This window comes from Anomaloglossus baeobatrachus, chromosome 1 (genome assembly GCF_048569485.1).
Source record: "Anomaloglossus baeobatrachus isolate aAnoBae1 chromosome 1, aAnoBae1.hap1, whole genome shotgun sequence".
Lineage (NCBI taxonomy): Eukaryota > Metazoa > Chordata > Amphibia > Anura > Aromobatidae > Anomaloglossus > Anomaloglossus baeobatrachus.
Genome location: NC_134353.1, coordinates 819,412,004 through 819,432,228, shown reverse-complemented (window position 1 = coordinate 819,432,228; position 20,225 = coordinate 819,412,004). Strand labels below are relative to the sequence as shown.

At 42.8% G+C, this 20,225-nt stretch overlaps 1 protein-coding gene across 1 annotated transcript in view; it reads left to right on the top strand.

The window, feature by feature from the left end:
- The window catches only part of RHOBTB3 (Rho related BTB domain containing 3), a 118,314-nt gene that overhangs the window by 27,647 nt on the left and 70,442 nt on the right, over window positions 1–20,225 (top strand). Inside the window, exon 3 of the mRNA XM_075325082.1 lies at window positions 10,242–10,434. Coding sequence (XP_075181197.1) covers window positions 10,242–10,434 — 193 coding nt within the window. The remainder of the gene's footprint in view (window positions 1–10,241; window positions 10,435–20,225) is intronic.

The window sequence follows — 20,225 nt, the reverse complement described above, 5'->3', positions numbered from 1 at the left end:
TCTCCTTCCATGTCCTCAGTAAGAGAAATATGGTGGCGAATGAGTTTATTATCCCAGTCCGTATTTAAAAGTTCGCTCAGTGTCTTTGTTTGGTGCAGCAACCCTGCTACACCTAGCAGGATAATTAGCAAAACTGTCATTCTGCCGGTGGAGTGACCTCTTTACAGTGACTGGCGTGGATCCAGGTGGGCTTTCCCTCAAGTTTCACTGAGGTGGATGTGGTCAGCTGGACTAGGAATGGGCCATCAAAGCGTTGATCTAGGCTCCTTCTCATGTGTCTGCGCACGACCACCCAATCACCTGGATTCAGCTGATACACATCTGCACTTGCATTGGGATCTGGAATGGATGAAAAGACATGTTTATGCACCACATTAAGTCTTTCCTGTAAGGCCTGGACGTAGGCTGTCATAGTGCCGTGCTGCATCTGTAACACTTGTGGAAAGTAGAGACCTGTTTTTGGGGCACTACCAAACAGGACTTCAAAAGGAGACAAGCCTGTCTTTCTATTTGGAGTGTGTCTGACTGAAAAGAGTGCCAGGGATAAGAACTCTACCCAATTCTTTCCTGTCTCTGCCATGGCCTTTTGAATTTTTAGTTTAAGTGTCCCGTTTAATCTCTCTACTTTTCCACTGCTCTGTGGATGATAAGGGGTATGGAATGCCTGCTCTATTCCCAGGGCCTGCATAATGTCCCTCATTATTTCTCCAGTGAAGTGTGTACCCATGTCACTTTCTATGGCTTCTGGGATGCCATACCGGCAGACTAGTTCCTTCATCAGTTTTTCTGCAGTTGTTTTAGCATTTGCACATTTTACTGGATAGGCCTCAACCCATCCTGAGAAGAGATCTACACATACCAGGACGTATTCATACACTCCTACCTTGGGTAGTTGTATGTAGTCTATTTGCAGTCGTTGACACGGTAGAGCGGTCTGGGTGTTGCTTTCTTAGGGACTTTTTACTGTTTTACCTGGGTTGTGTTGTGCGCAGATAATGCAGGATTGTACGTGTTTGGAGGCTACGTAACTGAAGCCAGGAGCGATCCAGAAGGCATTCACCTGGTTACACATGTGACTTTTTGAGGCGTGAGAGGGGCCATGTGTTGCTTGTGCCATCATAGGGAACAGGGACCTTGGTAAACACAACCTATCCTTACTTTCCCATACTCCATTTGAGTTCAGCCCAGCTCCCATTTTCCCCAGTGTTCCTTCTCTGTTTGGGCAGCCTGATGCTGGAGGGATTTCAGGACATCCAGACTCACTGTGGCTGGGACTTGCTGGCTCCCTGCCACTATCCTCTGATCCCTAGGCCTCTTTGCCGCTGCTTTCGCAGCTGCATCCGCCCTTCTATTGCCCGCTACCTCCAGTGAGTCACCTTTTGTGTGTGCTTTCACCTTAATGATGCCAACCTGGACTGGTAACATTAGTGCCTCCATTAACCGTTTTACCAATTCTGCATTTTTAATAGGCTTACCAGCTGACGTAAGAAAAGCTCTACTTCTCCAGATAGGGCCAAAATCATGACAGATCCCAAATCCATAATTTGAGTCTGAATAAACATTAATTTTCCTACCTGATCCCGCTCTACACGCCTCAATGAGCGCTGTTAGCTCCGCCTCCTGCGCGGACATGTGCGGCGGGAGTGGTTCAGCTCGGATTACCTCATGTGAGGATACTACTGCATATCCAGTGTAGAATCTCCCATCCAGGTGGTATCTGGAGCCATCTACAAAAAACTCAAAATCTGCATTAGTAATAGGTGTATCATAGACATGTGGAAAACCTGCTGTCTCCTGACTCATCAGCTCTATGCAGCCATGCTCGTGCGTCATGTCAAAGTATTCATCCTCACTTGCTACCATTGTCACCAATTCCCCCTTTTCTGAATCTACTGGCAAAAGGGTGGCTGGATTCAGAACATTATACCTCTTGAGGGTGACATACTCAGGAATCAGAAGGGCACATTCAAGTCTGAGCTGTCTGGCCATAGACAGGTGTTTCGGTTGGACTTGCACAAGTATAGCATGGATGTCATGCGGGGAGTAAATTGTAGCGGGAAACTATCAATGTGATCTCGCAAGCCTTCCCTAGCAGTACTGCAGCAGCCGCTACAGCATGGACACACGTGGGAGACCCTCTGACAACTGGGTCCAATCGCGCTGAGTAGTAAGCTATTGGTCTCTGTTGTCACCATGTTGCTGTGTGAGGACGGCTGTCGCATGCCCTCCCTGTTCTGTGCAAAACAAGGAAAATGGTTGATCGTAATTTGGAATACCCAGGGCCGGGGCAGATACAATGAGTAGTTTAAGGGAATGAAAGGAATCAATAGCTTCCTGAGTGAGGTCAAAGGGGTCAGATGACAGACAATCATAGAGGGGTTGCATCATTTGCGAGGCAGACCTTATCCAAGGCCTGCAGTATGACACTAAGCCCAAAAAGGTGCGCAGTTGCCGGTGGGACCTGGGTAGGGAGAGATTTTGGACTGCTTGTTTTCTCTCCTCAGTCAGGTGTCTTGTACCTTCAGAGATACAGTGACCCAAAAATGTTACCTTTTGCTTACAGTACTGTAATTTTTCACGTGAAACTTTGCAACCATTCTCTGCCAGAAAACACAGCAAAGAAATTGTGGCTTCTCTGCAGGACGTCTGGTCTGGACAGCAGAGCAAAAGGTCATCCACGTACTGCAATAGCGTAACCTGTGGATGAGGCGGTTGCCACTGTTCCAGAATTCCTGCCATAGCTGTAGAATAAATGGTAGGTGAATTCATTCCTCCTTGCGGGAGGACTGTCCACATGTACTGTTTCCTCTCATGTGTGAAGGCAAAAAGATACTGACAGTCAGGGTGTAGAGGCACAGAGAAAAATGCATTTGCCCAATCAATTACTGTAAAACATTTGGAGGTCCCTGGGATTTGTGACAGTAAGGTATGTGGGTTTGGAACAATTGGTGTTACACTCTCAGTGACAGCATTGACAGCTCTCAAATCATGCACCATTCTGTACGTGTCAGGGGAACCTTTGGGCCCTTTTTTTCTTGATTGGATACAAGGGAGTGTTACAGGCGGGAGGACCTTTGTACTAGAGCCCCTGCTTGCACATATTCTCTGGTCAGGGCCATTGATTTGGCTGGGCTTAAGGGATACTGTTTTATCAAGGGAATTTCAAACACCAATCCCTCCAGTCCCTTCGTGGTCACCAGTTTCCTAGGCCAGAGGCAAAGGAGGAGGGAAGGAAGGAGGAGAGTCAGTCTGCTCCCTCTCCTATTTGGGGTTTTTGCACTGTCTGGCGTAATGTCCATTCTGTCCACAATTCCAGCACTGTACGGTCACTCGGTCACCTGGTGCCCTCCCTCTCTGCTTCCACTGTTTTCCTTGTGCTCTAGCATACATAACTGGTCGCTTGCATTTTGTCAGTTCAATTCCCTTAGCTACTTGCAGAAGGTCTGTTGGGTCCATGTTTCTCCACTCAGGTCTGGCTGTCTGTACTGCTTCTCGTAAAAACTTATTCATACCGTTAACAAATATACTCATCAGTATTTTGTCATTAAGGGAGGTTCTGACTTTGTACCCCACGTCTGCCCACTTCAGCTGTAACCTCCAAAAGTACGTCTCTATACTCTCCCCTTCCTGCTGTATTACGTCAGTCAGGGAAAGAGGGAAAGGTTGGTCTTCAGGGTCAGATAACTGTTTTCTTTCCTCACCGTCAGAGTAATGTCCAGCTTCCTCCGCAAAACTCAATTCCTTCACTACCTCTGTCTCAGTGTCAGCGTCCTCTGTCATCACATGTGATCTGGTTCGAACAGGATTTAGTGCAATCTGCTTAGGGCGAGTAACACTACACGTAGCAAAAGTACTTCTCCAGTCTGGGTTTTTCTGACTACAATGTTTACAAGTCCATTCATCTGGTCTGGGTTTCTGATCATGTGAAGGGGGGGCGGTAGCAGTCACAGTTTTTGCTCTTGGTGCATTAAAACATTTATAATACACTTTACATAACAATAATATAATAATACATCCCACTGTTATTTCTTTACATCCACAATGCTGCACCTCTTCCCTGAATCTGTGCCATTTCTCAACATCCAAACATCCGTACTCTGGCATGTCTGCCTTTTTGAGTATCGGTCTGACATTTTTCACTGCTTCTTTGCCTTCTCTTTCTTGCACTATCTGTTTGGCTGTTTTGGATCCCGCTGGAGCCCCACACTGCACACTGAACAAGTTGCCCATGGCTTCAACTTATTCCCACACAGCCCACCTTTCTGCAAATGCCCTCTCAGTGTCCCTGAACCTTGTTAACAGGCCACACGTCTCCTGGCAAGTCAGAATGGGCTCTCAAGTGGTAGCAAGAAGGCTCAATCAGCATTCACTCTCACCTGCTACACTTGTAGGGCGTATTGGGAAGGGTTAAAAAACCTCTCTCACCCAATAGACCAGATGACTAAAGCAGGAAGGACCAGGTGTGATAGTCCTCTCACCTGCTAGACCACCTCCATGTAAGTGGGAAGGCCACAAATGCTCTCTAACCCACTTAGACCTGATGTGCAGTTGGCTACTCCATGCTGGTCCTTTACAAAGTATTCCAGCAACGAACGTAAACTAGAGTTAAACCAAAACAATTAACAGAGCTGACTTCTCACAGAGGGCAGAAAATCGCGCAGCTGTTCACTTGACCCCTCCCAAAAGAATGTCAGCGCACAGTTTGTTTAGCAAGAGTGTTATCTCGTCCAGATTCAGCTTTCCAAAACACAATCCTAATACCCACTGGTATAATACACAATCCCAGCAGAAAATTGAGACTACTTATATACCTTCACAGTAGTAATATTCTATTTTGCTATAAAACCTTCATCCCCATTTTGAGGGGAAGAAACACACAATATCTCACTATAAGGACAGATCCCAGGACCACTTGTCCTACTCATTCATTGATTCCAGAAACATATGTAACAATACACCTTCCAAGGATCAGTTAACCTCACATGCAAATAAAATTATCTAAACCGCTCTTGACACTGATGGGAAAACATACATATGTCAGGTATCCACTCAAATACTCTATATGGCTATGCCCTGTGACATTTCACAACCGGAACATCTTTTCACAGTCCACAGTATGACCTATAACCATTAAACTTATACATACATATTATTTCACCAAGTCTCTTATCTCAATTTCTCATCACTTTGTTATTCAGAAACTTCTCATCAATATACAACAACCTATTGCCTGCCTACTTTATCTAGGCATTAATATGAAACCACTTATGAACACATATCCCTAGACCAGTGTATTGCCCATCAAAGATGCAAAGATGACCAAAGCAAAACACAAAACACAGCAACACAGCAAATGTAATTATACAGAGACTGTCCCAAATTCCGTACTATGCAATCTATGCAATCAGTTAATGGACGGACAACAGATTATCTTATTACTCTATATTTCAACTCTCATTCAGACATGCATGAAAAAACAATACTCACTGGTGATGCCAGAGTTCTTGAACCGTGTGTACAGCCTTACCCAGAATATTCGGGAAATCAGAGAGAGTGAAATAAAGTGAAATAAAGTGTAAGAATAAAGCTTCTCACCTTGCTGCAGCTGAAATTTCACTGTCTCCAGAGTCCCCAAAACTTCTTCCGAATAGGCTGGTTGGCCACGGCCCCACGTTGGGCGCCAAAAACTGTTGTAGCTGTTCTGTTTTGTCACAAGTCAGCTTATGGGATCACCAGTGAGGTCTTCTCAATTAGGCCTCTTCAGACCTAATCAAGATCGAGCGCTCGGAGAAAAAGACCAGCATCCATGTGGGCATGATCAATTTTCTGTTTATTTAACCAAAGTACACTTTATACCATTTACAGATCAATGTGATATTGCAAATAAAGCTTCTAGCTGGACTTTACAAGTTGCTCATATGACCTTTAAGTTTTAGCAAAACAAAAATGTAGAGTCATGCATATGAGATAAGAAGAAGATAAGAAGAACATTTAGAGACAAAAATAATCCTTGAGCCTGTCTCTTATTCCGAAGGCTCCATAATGACTATGAACTACCACCAGATATACTTACTAATAACAATAAAATATCTTTAATGAAGAAATATAGAAACTATTAACCCTTCTATATCATGAGGAACATCCTGGACGACCGAGACTGGTTGTTGTTCCGGAGATCATCGAGGCTGTGCACAACCTCATACTGGAGAATCGAAGAATTTCAGCTAAAGCAATAGCAGACATCATGTGGATTTCCCATGAACATGTTTGGGTCATTATACATGAACATTTGGACATGAGGAAGCTATCTGCAAAGTGGGTCCCCAAATGTTTGACAACAGATCAGAGAAACATGCCAGTGAAAACTTCCCGGTCCATTTGTCAGCGTTTCCAGACTGATAAGAACTTCTTGGATTGACTGGTCACTATGGATGAGACCTGGATTTATTTGTATGACCCTGAAAACAAGGAGCAGTCAAAAGAGTGGAGGCACAGTGGTTCTCCTCGTCCAAAGACGTTCATGGTACACAAATCAGCCACCAAGGTGATGGTCTATGTGTTCTAGGATAAGGAGGGTGTGCTGCTAGTGGACTACCTTCAAAAGGATTCCACCATCAATGCAAGGTATTACATTGAACTTTTGAACCAATTGAAGGCAGCTCTGAAGGCCGAAAGGCGTGGCAAGCTGTCCAAAGGAATCTTGTTCCTGCAAGACAACGTCTCTGCTCACACTGCACAAGCGATCACTGGAAAACTGGTAGAGCTGGGCTTCCAGCTGGTTGACCACCCACCTTATTCACCAGATCTAGTTCTCTTCGACTATCATCTGTTTCCAAACCTGAAGAAACACATCAAGGGTACCAAATTTTACACCATTTCTGATGCCTTGGCTGCTACGGATGCCTTGTTTGAGGCACAATCGAAATCCTTCTTTTTGCTAGGCTTACAGAACTTGGAATACCGATGTATGAAGTGGGTTGACATCAGTGGAGAGTATGTGGAATAAATGTAAGGTTTCATCATCCTATCTCACTTCTTTCTGGGTAAAGCCAAAGACTTATCAGCAGCCCCTCATATATTATATAATATACCACTTTTTGGTGACAGTGTTTCAACATTCAAGAGGATAAAGAGTTGCACACAAGTCACAATGTATATGGGATTGATGAAAAGCAAAACTGCTATGGGAATACTAGACTGAAAAATACAATGAACTATCTGAAAAAGTGAAAAACATGAAAATGGAATATGCATAACTGCTATGAATAATAGGAATATGAGATGTTTAGCCATTGTATTGATCAATGCAAAAGAGCCCCAAACCAATGCCAAGGTAATCTCTATTTCTCACCTGCAGGTGAAGTTACATATAGGCTAGGGACCCCAAAAATTACATTACATACATTAACTTGTATTATTATTTATTATTATACCGCCATTAATTCCATGGCCCTTTACATGTGAAATGGAGTACACATAATACGGACATTTACAATAATCATGAACAATACAAGGCACAGACTGGTACAGGAGGAGAAAGGATCCTGCCCGCAAAGGCTCACAGTCTACAAGGGATGGGTGAGGATACAGTAAGTCAGTTGACACATACACATACGTGTTTCTGGCATGACACTATTTTCATACTCAGGCATTAATGTACAGTACCCTCTGGTGGGGATAGTTCTTGATCTTTGTGGGTGATTAGTCCCCTCATATCTGCTATATACATTCAGAAATAAGCTCCCTCTGTTGTAGTAATCCTCACCTGATAGTAGAAATAGATATGGAAGAGACAAGAGCAATAGGGTCTTATCTGAGAAGATAGTGAGGTGAGACCAAAGTAATTACTTGCTCATCTGGGCAGGTTGTGTGAGACATAACCACTGTAGGAGTGAATGATAAGAGCCCCCATGATGTGGAGATGCAGACAGTAGGATTGAAAGGGTTAAAAGCCTCACTGCTGTTCACAAAAGGATGATACCAATTCGCAAGAAAGTGATTTTATTCAACGCATTTCGGAGTTGATACTCCATCAGGATTATCACAATTATTACAATTTTTTAACCCTTTCATCTGTACTAATAATGGCAATGACATTTGCAATGTAAAACTGAGATTCATGCCTGAATTGCTTCTGAGAAAAATAATATGGGCATACAGAGTTTTACCTGCAGGCACATGTATAGTTTGTGGACCTCAATGCAAAAACTGCACCAAAACCACCTCCTAATTTATACCATTTATAATACTTTTGTCTTCTCAGATGGCAAAGGTATAACTGACCCCAACTTCTGCACCTGTGCACTGGTACAACTGCTACCTCTGCAACCCATATGCCCCTATACATCAAAACCATACTGTCATGATTGACTCCTGGCTCAGCTGGAGCTGAGCCTTTTTTTTAGTTTCACTTCTGATGCAAGTCACATTAGGGGTTAATCCTTTCTGCCTCGTTCTGGAGGTCAGGCTGCTTTATTAGGGCACTGTTTCTCTTGGACTTTGCCAGTGATACTTCTGGCTCTGCTGTGTTCTGCTCTTGAGTGACCTGTTGTCTGCCCTGCCCCCTCCTGACCTCCGTGTTCACCTGACCTGGTAACCTCCTCTGTTGTCTGTTTCCATCAGTGTCTCTCCCGCTGTCTCCCTGTTCGTTCCATATCTGTTTACCTCTATTCTGTCTTGTCTTCCCACTCCCCCTCGCTTCTAGGCTCTGATTTCCCGGCTACTGACTATTTGCTTCCCTCTGACTACGTTTAGACTTTGCCCTTGTGTACTTACAAGACCTCATGTTGTGACACGGCTTTCTGACGATTCTACTGCCATCTGGTGGGCTTGACTAGTATTACCCCTGCTAGGGAATTCCCTGCTCATACGTTTCCTCCACTTTTACGCCCCCTAGTGGTTTACCAGCTAACTACCTTCTCAGATAGTTTCAGGAATCCTCTCAGTCCCACATTACTGCGCTGTACTGCTATTGTACATCTTAGAGTACAGCGTGACACATACTACCCTGTTTCTCCGAAAATAAGTCACAGTCTTATTTTTTTTTTTTTGCCCCGAAAAAAGCAATAGGTCTTATTTTTGGGAGAGGGCTTATTCTTGAGGAAACATGGTTGGGGGAAATGCAGATCCCCTTCTCAAGATTGTCATACTTACTAGAACCGAGGCGTCTGCGTGCCTCCCAGGTCCTCCTCAATCTACGATGAGCGCTCCTAGCAGATATGCTGCACGCCATCCTCCCCTGTTTCTGGCCGACACTCACACATCAGATCGCATACACACACACACACACACACACACACACACACACACACACTCATGAGATCGCACATACAATCGCACACACGCACACTCACCACATCCGGTGATACCATTTGCTTCCAGACAGCAGGGGACTTTCTGCTCTCTTATCTCTGTGATGCGTTCCACCACTGAGTTCTCCATACAGTCCATCCACAGGTCCTGGTACTCCCCTGCACAGCGTCCCAGATCCTTATGCCGCCCAGAAGCAATCGATATTGCTGGATGTGGTGAATGTGTGTGTGCGATTTCATGTATGTGTGTATATGTGATCTGATGTGTGTGGGTGTGCGATCTGATGGGTGTGGGTGTGTGTTCCGCTGCAGGTCCTTGATGTGTTCCACTGCTTCCGGTCGGTGTCTAGTGAGTAAGATTGCGGGGTCTTCTGTCTTCTTTCTGCTCTCTTTTGGGGGTGTCTGCTTTCTATAATGAAGAGTCCTGCAGTGTTCTTTAACTTTTTTAGCTGCATGGACACTTCATTATTGAACTGCGACTAGGTCTTATTTTCGGCATAGGTCTAATATTTAAGCCTTGCGGAAAACTCCTGCTAGGTCTTATTTTCGGGGTAGGTCTTATTTTCGGGGAAACACGGTAGTTGTCTTATGCAAATTTTTATTTTATTTTAACCAAATTCCAGTCATGAGTGGGTGTTGGATGAGAAGCTTTTTTTCTTTTCTTTTTGTTGTCACTCATACATAAATATAAAATAATTTCTCTTTTAAATCAGGATTTGGGGGAGTGGGTGCGGAGAACCATTTATACGGATGTTCCTTACACAAGCACAAAAGCTCAGTGGGTGATTTGTGATAGATATTTCCAGATGTACAAACATAGTGGAAACCTTTCACTAGGAAAGGACACCAAGCCTAGTGCTACTGAAAGAAATAAAGATTATACACATAGAAATCATCAGTGTTGAAACATATCTGCTTACTCTTTTCTAGGGTACATTTGCAAGTGATTTGCAAAGCTCTCTGGCCACAATTTCAGAAGGAGATATCATTATATTAAAGTCTAACGTCAAAAACAAATCTTTATTTCTGGAAATAAAGAACAATTTTGCTCCATTATTAAAACAAATATTGAATCAGCGAACTGTACCAGTGATGGTTTTAGCATTTGATGTTAATACAGAAGGTAAGAAATTTCACTATTGTTGAATCTTACTGTATTTTTTAATTATAGAGTAAGAAGATCAATACAAAGACTATTATGAGGTTTGTGTTACACGGGACAGACTATAATGTCTTCTCTCCAAAGATGCCGTTAGGAATAAAACTGAAAAAACCTAACTTGATTTCCCATGTGTAACACTCATTACTGAAGTCACTAGACATTCTGCTTTTGGCACCCACCTTGACACCTAACACCTGAGGGGTGCACCACACCAGTGCCATGGTGTTGACAAGGCAATTTTTGTGCCCCTAACCAAGTAATAATGCCCCCTGAATGTCCCCCTAGAACAATAACTCTTGTGTTCCCCGTAAAACAAATAATGCTCCTGAGTGTCACAATGTGACTGCAGGGTAACGAGGGAAGGGGGCTCCTATACTGTCCATCACACTAGTCCCTGTCCTCAGTGTTACCCCTAATGGTTGAGATGCCTGAGTCTTGTGCTTGGCTATATTCCTGACCAAAGCTAATCTGTTTCCCCTTCAAAGTGGCAGGAGTGTGATAGAAACACAGATTTAGACAGACAGGGGGGGAAAAAAACTCAGATACTGTTTATTTCTGTGAGTTTGTAGAGTAAGAAACGAAGGAGAAAAACAAGAGAAGTAAGGTAGCAACAAAAGGACAACAAGGGTTAAAGTTAACACCACAACTTCTCACAACAATAAAGTACTACAACCACCAGTAAGTCTGGATCAAACCACTTATCCAGACCAGTGTAGACGAGCTATAGCTGGCACTTATGGAAGTGTCCAGCCAGCATATATAGGAGGGGAGTAAAAATGACTGGCTCTTCTAAAGTATGTGACTAACGGAAATTAACAAGCAGGCCAGCAAAGATTAACTCTTGATATCCTGTTCCTGAGTGATAAGTCTGCGGGTCGATGCATGAGTCTTACTGTGCTGATCACAAACATTAGAGAAGTTTGAAGGCAGAGTGCAAGAATTTGGAATTTCTAGCACAGATCCTGACGCTGCTATAACAGTTGGTGATACTTGCAAAAAACTCTTGTGACACTGAGTACCCCTTTTAAAAATTATTAGTGTCACATATAAATTATGCCCCCTGAGATACCCAGAAGTAATTATTGCCAAATGTGTGCTACCCCCACAAAAAAAGGTTATACTTAGGTTATCAAAGCAACCAAATCTTCTCCCCTGCATAAACAGATTCCAATACAGTTCAAAGTATCACTCACCTGAAGATCCAGGGCACCCAACCAGAAGCCCAGGTCTTCGCTATTAGCAACACCATTTCTTAGCGGTGCTATTTTTTATTTATTGTTTTTATTAAAAAAAGTAGTACTTACTTTTTTCTTTTGAAATTATGTTCCCTTAAGGATATTTTGTAACAAATGCAACAGACTCGGTGCCTCCTCCCAACGCCCCAGATTTAAACACACATTTTCGTAAAGAAGGATAATGTTGACATTTTGTGCGGGTTTAGTTGTGGGGTAACTGCTGACAGGTTTCAGTTGATTATTCAGTTCTTATATCACATTGTTAATGTCTATTTTCATGCAGAATCATTTCAATGTTTCTGTCCCCATCCAATAAAAATGCTTTTTCATGAACCCCTTGATTTGGGATAAATATATCAAGAAAAAAAGATTTCATAAATGTGGTAATAGATGTATGTAAGGTTTTGCACTTTCTCTTATTACATTGTAACAAAGCATCATAAATACCTTAAGGTTTTTGGGCCAAAGTGTATGTGAGGTTAATATTTACCAAACCTCATATCTAACTTGCAGTTTTCTCAGCTGTAAATCATAGCAGATGTATGACCTCAGACTCCACCATTTAAACCTCATCAATAATGAGGAATGCGCACAACTTGTATTTTTTCCAATGTATGACACTTTTGGGGTTTCCGAGCTTTTATAGTTGATGTCTATGATAGTCTGCCTATTTGATGGAATATCAATATGAGATGAGTGGGGATCTGACTTCCGACACCTTCACTGATCAGCTGATTGAAGAAGCTCTGGCACCCTGGAAAGTAAAGCTTTGCTTTCTTTGTTTACCAGGCACAGCACTGTCTATTTTGTAAGACACCAATACAAATAAGATTCAAGGACTCCAACGTGGTTTTGGTTCTGCAGCTTAGTCCAGCTAAATGGGTTTTTCAGTTTCTCAGAAGTGATGCCAAAACAATTGCATAGTTGTAAAACAACAAACACAGATAGTATTTGGCGTCCCAATGTTCAGCTCTCTTTTCCTGCTGCTGCTCCAGTCTGTGTTGTGGCTGCCGTGGTGATATCATAACTACAGCGCACATCACCGCTGCAGCCAATCACTGCACTCAGTGGCTCTAGTGATATAGACAGCAAAAGCCACTGAGCTCAGAGATTGGTTGCAGCCGTGATTTGTGTTGTAGGCATGTTGACACTGTTGCAGCAAATACAGAGATTCAGGAGCCGGTGCTTTATGTGGGGCAAATGTTTGGGCACCACTTTTGTGAAAGTGGAAAACTCCGTTAAGGAGATCTTTTAGTTTAGCGGATTGGAAAAATCTTTAATTTTCTGAATTTTGTCATGTATTTAGTTTGGAGAATATATTGGCAAACCGATTTAGCTTGATATGCAATATAAAAAAAGGTATAGAACCTTATAGGTAATGTGTTGCGTGCACAGTTAAGCAGGCTTTACACACTGCGATATTGGTCCCGATATCGCTAGTGTGGGTACCCGCCCCCATCTGTTGCGTGACACGGGCAAATCGCTGCCCGTGCCGCACAACATCGCCCAGACCCGTCACACATACTTACCTGCCCGGTGACGTCGCTGTGACCGGCGAACCGCTTCCTTTCTAAGGGGGCGGTCCGTGCGGCGTCACAGCGACGTCACTGAGCAGCCGCCCAATAGAAGCGGAGGGGCGGAGATGAGCGGGACGTAACATCCCGCCCACCTCCTTCTTTCCGCATAGCGGCCGGGAGGCAGGTAAGGAGAGCTTCCTCGTTCCTGCGGTGTCACACGGAGCGATGTGTGCTGCCGCAGGAACGAGGAACAACCTCGTTACTGCTGCAGTAACGATTTTTGAGAATCGACCCCCATGTCACCGATGAGCGATTTTGCACGTTTTTGCAACGATGCAAAATTTCTTATAGGTGTGACACGCAACGGCATCGCTAATGCAGCCGGATGTGCGTCACCAATTCCGTGACCCCAACGAGTTCGCATTAGAGATGTCGTAGCGTGTAAAGCCCCCTTTACTCACAGAGGCGGCGCAGTGACCTTTAATTGTCTTACTGACCCGGGTCTGGTCCAGACAGATAACTGATGGATGTGGAGGGATAAGAATCCCCTCTGGCAGGTGGCGCAGATGGTGATTACTTAATTCCCACATGATGTCTAGCGTTGCTCACACTGAGCTCCGATCTTTTCCCCTCTTTCAGCCGCGTTCCTGGCAGTAATTTCGTCCCACTTGCCGCAGATCTGGTCACAGACACAATAGGCTTCACACAGCCTCGGCTCTGGTCCCGTAGGGATATTTCCACTCAGATGACCCTGAATCGCCGTCTTGCCTCCTTCCTAGATAACTACAGACTGCTCCTCAAAATGGCCGCACTTCCCCTTCCTGTGTTTACATCCATGTGTATACAGTCTTTCTGTTCTGCTATAAGACCGCGGCTCCTGGTGGCTGAATAATGACATTACAGCATGACAATGAAATTGACATTGACTAGGACAGAATTACATTTATATGGACACAGTCAAGCACATCTGAATCATGATGCTGAGGCGGTGCATATCTTCAGCCACAGAGGGTGAGGATTGTTTTATCATCTTACATTTACACAAAGCATTTTTTTCTGAGAAAAGAAAACAAATGCAGCAGATTATTTTGCAATGTTTGATTTTTATTTATTATTATAAGTGGTTTCCAAATGAATTGGAATTTTTACTTCTCTTCTTTGCTGGATTTAATGCAATTATCTCCTTTCTCGGTAAGGCCTCATTCAGACAATCTTTTTTCATGTATGTGTGCTATCCATGATTTTCACATACTCATACAGTCTATGTGGCTGTTCAAGTGTTCATGTTCATGTCCATACAAAAATCATGGAGAAATGTCTGGTTTTTTTCCAGCACTATGGATGAAAAGTACAAATACAAGTTAAACTAAAAAAGTGCAAATTAAAAAAAAAAAAATTAAAAAACCTAAAAGTTCAAATCACCCCCCCTTTCGCTCCATTGAAAATTAAAGGGTTAAAAAAATTAAAAATATACACATATTTGTTATCGCCACGTTTAGAAATACACAATCTATCAAAATATAAAATCAATTAACTTGATCGGTAAGCGGCGTAGCGGCAAAAACATTTCAAATGCCTAAATTACGTTTTTTGGTCGCTGCATATTTTGCTCAAGATGCGATGATAGGTGATGAAAACATGGCATCTGCACAAAAATGGTACAGTTAAAAACGTCAGCTCGAGATGCAAAAAATAAGTCACTAAGCCATAGATCCCGAAAGATAAGAATGCTACGGATCGCGAAATATGGCGCAAAAAATGCGCCTTTTTTTAAACAAACTTGTGAATTTTTTTTAATCTGTTAGATAAAAGTAAACCTATACATGTTTGGTCTCTACGAACTCGCACTGACATGAGGTATCACACCAACACATCAGTTTTACCATATAGTAAATACGGTGAATAAAATATCTCAAAAACAATCAGGCAGTCACACTATTTTTGCAATTTTTTCACAGTTGGAATTTTTTTTGCCGTTTTCTAATACACTGTATGGTAAAACTAATGGTTTCATTCAAAAGTACAACTAGTCACACAAAAAATAAGCCCTTATATGGCAAGTTTGACAGAAAAATAAAAAAGTTACGGCTCTCGGAAGACGGGGAGAAAAAACCCTGAAAAATCGCCCGGGGGTGAAGGGGTTATGGACAATTATGTTCAGAGAAGTAGTGAACAAAGATGAGCAGAACCGTGGAATTCAGTTCGGCGGGTTCAGCAGGACATTTGCTAAAGTTCAGTTTGGGACCCGGATTTGCCCTAAACCCCATTGAAAGTCACTAATTGGGCAGTTCGGGTCTCTTCCCACATGCAACAAGCCATTAACACAACCCTTCCACGGGAGGGTGGGAGAAATTCTCCATTTTTTGGGGGTGCACACTACATCCGATTACTCTGTTATTTCCCCCAGTGTGAGCCGTTCAAACACTGCAAGCGACTCGCACTGGTTTGAGGACCGAGCACAGCAATGCTCACACGAGTGGTTTGCATACGTACAAACACCAAACCTCGGGTTTGCTCACCTCAAGTAGTGAATGGGCTCTATATTAAAGGACTTAAATTAGGGAACGTGAGAGGCCGACTTAAAAAGATGTGTTTCTGGCGAGCACCTAAAACTGTGTAAGTTGTGGTTAGTCCTAATTTCTTGGAGTAGAGTGTTCCAGAGAATGTCATCAGTGTGCTGTGAGTGATTAACATTGCAAATGATAGGAGAAACTTTGGAATTTATTTTTTTTATTTATCCATATGTGAAAATCACTGATGAAAGATGGTAAAATGGAAACGATGGTAAAAACTAGCACTAACTAAATACTGATGGAACTGTCACCCGAAACCTTGTTGACAGTTGTACCAATTTTTTGCGCACAAGAAAGAAAACGGATGTCTAATGAGGCCTTATGGGAAAATTGATCTTCACTGAATACAGATTTTAACCATGAATTGAGAGTGAAAGAGCAATCCTGGAGGAGAAAGAAACATTTTTTTCTGATACATTACAAAGTGTCTTATTTTCATGTTTACTAGTGATTAAAGAAGAGAGGACCCAAACTTTAAAGTATGATGTTCATGTCCACTTTCGGTATTTCAATGGCTCCCACTGGTGGTAAAATCAGTGTTATCGAATGTAGTGTGCACAAAAAAAAACTGAAAAACCCTCCCTTCACCTGAAATGCTCTGTGTATGGCTGGCTGTATGTGGGTGGCAGGCCAAACTGCTCAATGAGTGACTTCCCAAAAAGAACTCTATCTAAAGTCCGGCTGAACACACTGAACCCGAAGTTCACCAGGTTTGTTCATCTCTAATAGCGATTTATTTAAAAAAAATAAAATAACAATTATTTAAAGGGAATCTGTCTTCTATCTGTTGTTCCTTTTTCATTCATATGCAAATGAGGTGTTAGGTATGTGTGATAGAGCACTTAATGATGGATTCCCTTTATTTTTTTTGGTGTGTCACCTTAGAAGCTGCTCATGCTCTTCTATGTTTTACTTGTATACTGGTGATCAAAATTTTAAACAATATTCAATAGTTTTAACATTAAACATAATGTAACAAAATTAGAGACTGGCGCTTGCTGTGTTTCATATGTAAAATAAAACTGAAATTACTTTTTTTAAAAAATAGATAAGAAACAATGTGTAATTGAGGTAACATCACTATAGGGGCCACAGTTGACCATAGCAGTGCTGTTCTAGGACTTGTGGAGGCTGTCTGGCCTAGACCTGTTTACTTCTACAGTGTTCTCTCTGTAAAGCATTGAAGACAGGGCACCGCTCTACCCATCTCAGAACATCACTGTGATGACGCTGATGCCCCTGGCACACATTAAAGAGGAGGGAAGGGTAAAAGTCATCATTCTTGTTATGAGGCATATTTTTCTGTAATCTGTTTCTTGTATGATATCATTAGGAAGAATTGTGTTGGCAGAACAAATTGTAGATTGTCTTGGTAGCGTTAGTCAAGTAAATCAGTTGTTCCTGCCGAGCAGTGTTTTATGATCATAATTGCTTCACCATATCTTTTTAGTCTGAGAAAAAATATAGATGTTTGTTATAGGCTGTTTCTTGGAATTTAGAAAAGTACGCAGTCGAAAATGTTCTCTATGACAGAAATCAGCATTACTTACCCCTTGAAACCAGTCGGTGGCTTCCTCCCATACCAGGAATTTTGTTCAAACAAGTGACTATTCACTGGCCTCAACAGTGACGTTTTCATGCCCTGTGACTGTTGGGGCTGATGATTGACTGCAGCGTCATATGAATGGTGGTCATCACTTCTGATACTGATATCTGTGCAGGAGCAGTTGGGGATTCAAAGGGTAAGTTATAAGTAACGCCTTTTCTTCTACTTTATGACATTTTTGACTAATTAGTCACTTTTAAAGCACCACTCCAGCATGCTTTTAGTGGTGATTTAAATCTAAGGACCCTGTACTCGGCCTTATACCGATGTAGCTCCAGCCCCATACATTCTCGTGACTGCAAAAACCCCATGTGGCAGACAGTAATCTCCATATTAGGGGAAAATTCCTTCCCGCCTCTACATGCGGCAATGAGACTAGTTCCCTGGATCAACGCCCAATCACAGAAAATAGTGCACATAACCTGTAATGTTATATTTTTCAAGAACGTTTTCCAGACCTCTTAAATTTTCGTAATGAACCAACCATTACAACATTATTGAAATGATTTTCATAGACAAAAGGGGATATATATCACTGTAATTAAACATATTGAGCAGATATCATCTGACCATAATAGTCCCCATAGTAGGATTTAAATACAATAGGAAAACTCCAGTTTAAACTCTAAAAAATGTGATACCACACAGTGGAGTAGATGCTATCCAAAATATTTTATTATTAAACAGTCACAAACATTTTTAAAAGGGGGTGCACAAAGTATACTCCTAATCCTGGTAACAGAATATAAGAGGACATAGAAAACCTCACAAACGTGGGGACCAAGACCAGACAATAAATATAGGGGTCTGTGTCTGGGGAATCATAAGGCAAATCACCAATCTAGTAACACATAATATCTGTGTACCCAGATACAGAAGGTAAACTCCCTTCACCTAGCCTCACCAGCGAATGTGCATAGTATAGTCACCCAGAGTGCTCGAATGAGCAGAGCCGGAGACACCATTATCTGAAATACATACCGGAGGTTGAGGTAGGAAGGGAGCCGGTCCAAAGTCCACGCCCGACGCGCGTTTCGGGTACCTTTTTCAGGGGCACCACACGCTGTTATGGACCCCTTTCCCTCACCTTTAAATACCCAGTGGCCCCCAGCTGTTGTCCATCTGCCCGCCCATCACGTGCATACGTACATCGCGTCTCGAGGAGGTCAGTATACAAGCCGGCGGTAAGCGGAGACAAACTGCACATGCGTCGGAGCAAATTCTCCAATGACGTCTTTAGCGCATGCGCACAGTCACCTTAGATGCCGCCGGGTGTATACACCCGAGAATCGCGTCTGGACGGCGCGCTGGGAAGGTCAGAGATGGACAAAAGCAAACGGGCCACTAAGGATATCATCTACATCACATGTTTATATCATGTTAGTGAATTCATGTACTAAAATGCCCCGTCCATATGGATGGATGCAGCCTCCACCACACAGTAAAGGACACGTTAATTTAATATGAGTATATTACATCCATCTACATAGGCACAGGCTACAGGAAGCAATGATAGTATGATTGCACATTCAAATTGAGTATCTGGTCTGTGTCCATAATTGGACAGATGTATCCATTAACTCACCACTACCATCGCTTCTTGTAACCTGTGTCTATGTATATGGATGTAATATATTTATATTAAATTAACGTGTCCTTTACTGTTTGGTGGAGGCTGCATCCATCTATATGGACGGGGCATTTTGGTACATGAATTCACTAACATGATGGGTTCTCTTTGATGGCTGATTCATGAAGCATCACTGGATATAATGGGTCTCTTTACTGTGTATTTATGTCCTAATTTGAGATCGTATGTGTCCATATAGTAAAGTTTGTGATCTGCTATGTTGTAGCCAAATGGACGTGTCTGGTGTATGAGTGGGACATTCAAATTTATCGAGATGGGTTGTTATATTATATGTGAGTTAATGGATACATCTGTCCAATTATGGACACAGACCAGATACTCAATTTGAATGTGCAACCATACTATCATTGCTTCCTGTAGCCTGTGCCTATGTAGATGGATGTAATATGCTCATATTAAATTAACGTGTCCTTTACTGTGTGGTGGAGGCTGCATCCATCTATATGGACGGGGCATTTTAGTACATGAATTCACTAACATGATATAAACATGTAATGTAGATGATATCCTTAGTGGCCCGTTTGCTTTTGTCCATCTCTGACCTTCCCAGCGCGCCGTCCAGACGCGATTCTCGGGTGTATACACCCGGCGGCATCTAAGGTGACTGTGCGCATGCGCTAAAGACGTCATTGGAGAATTTGCTCCGACGCATGCGCAGTTTGTCGATACTTACCGCCGGCTTGTATACTGACATCCCCGAGACGTGATGTACGTGTGCGCGTGATGGGCGGGCAGATGGACAACAGCTGGGGGCCACGGGGTATTTAAAGGTGAGGGAAAGGGGTCCATAACAGCGTGTGGTGCCCCTGAAAAAGGTACCCGAAACGCGCGTCGGGCGTGGACTTTGGACCGGCTCCCTTCCTACTTCAACCTCCGGTATGTATTTCAGATAATGGTGTCTCCGGCTCTGCTCATTCGAGCACTCTGGGTGACTATACTATGCACATTCGCTGGTGAGGCTAGGTGAAGGGAGTTTACCTTCTGTATCTGGGTACACAGATATTATGTGTTACTAGATTGGCGATTTGCCTTATGATTCCCTAGACACAGACCCCTATATTTATTGTCTGGTCTTGGTCCCCACGTTTGTGAGGTTTTCTATGTCCTCTTCCTTTCTGTTACCAGGATTAGGAGTGTACTTTGTGCACCCCCTTTTAAAAATGTTTGTGA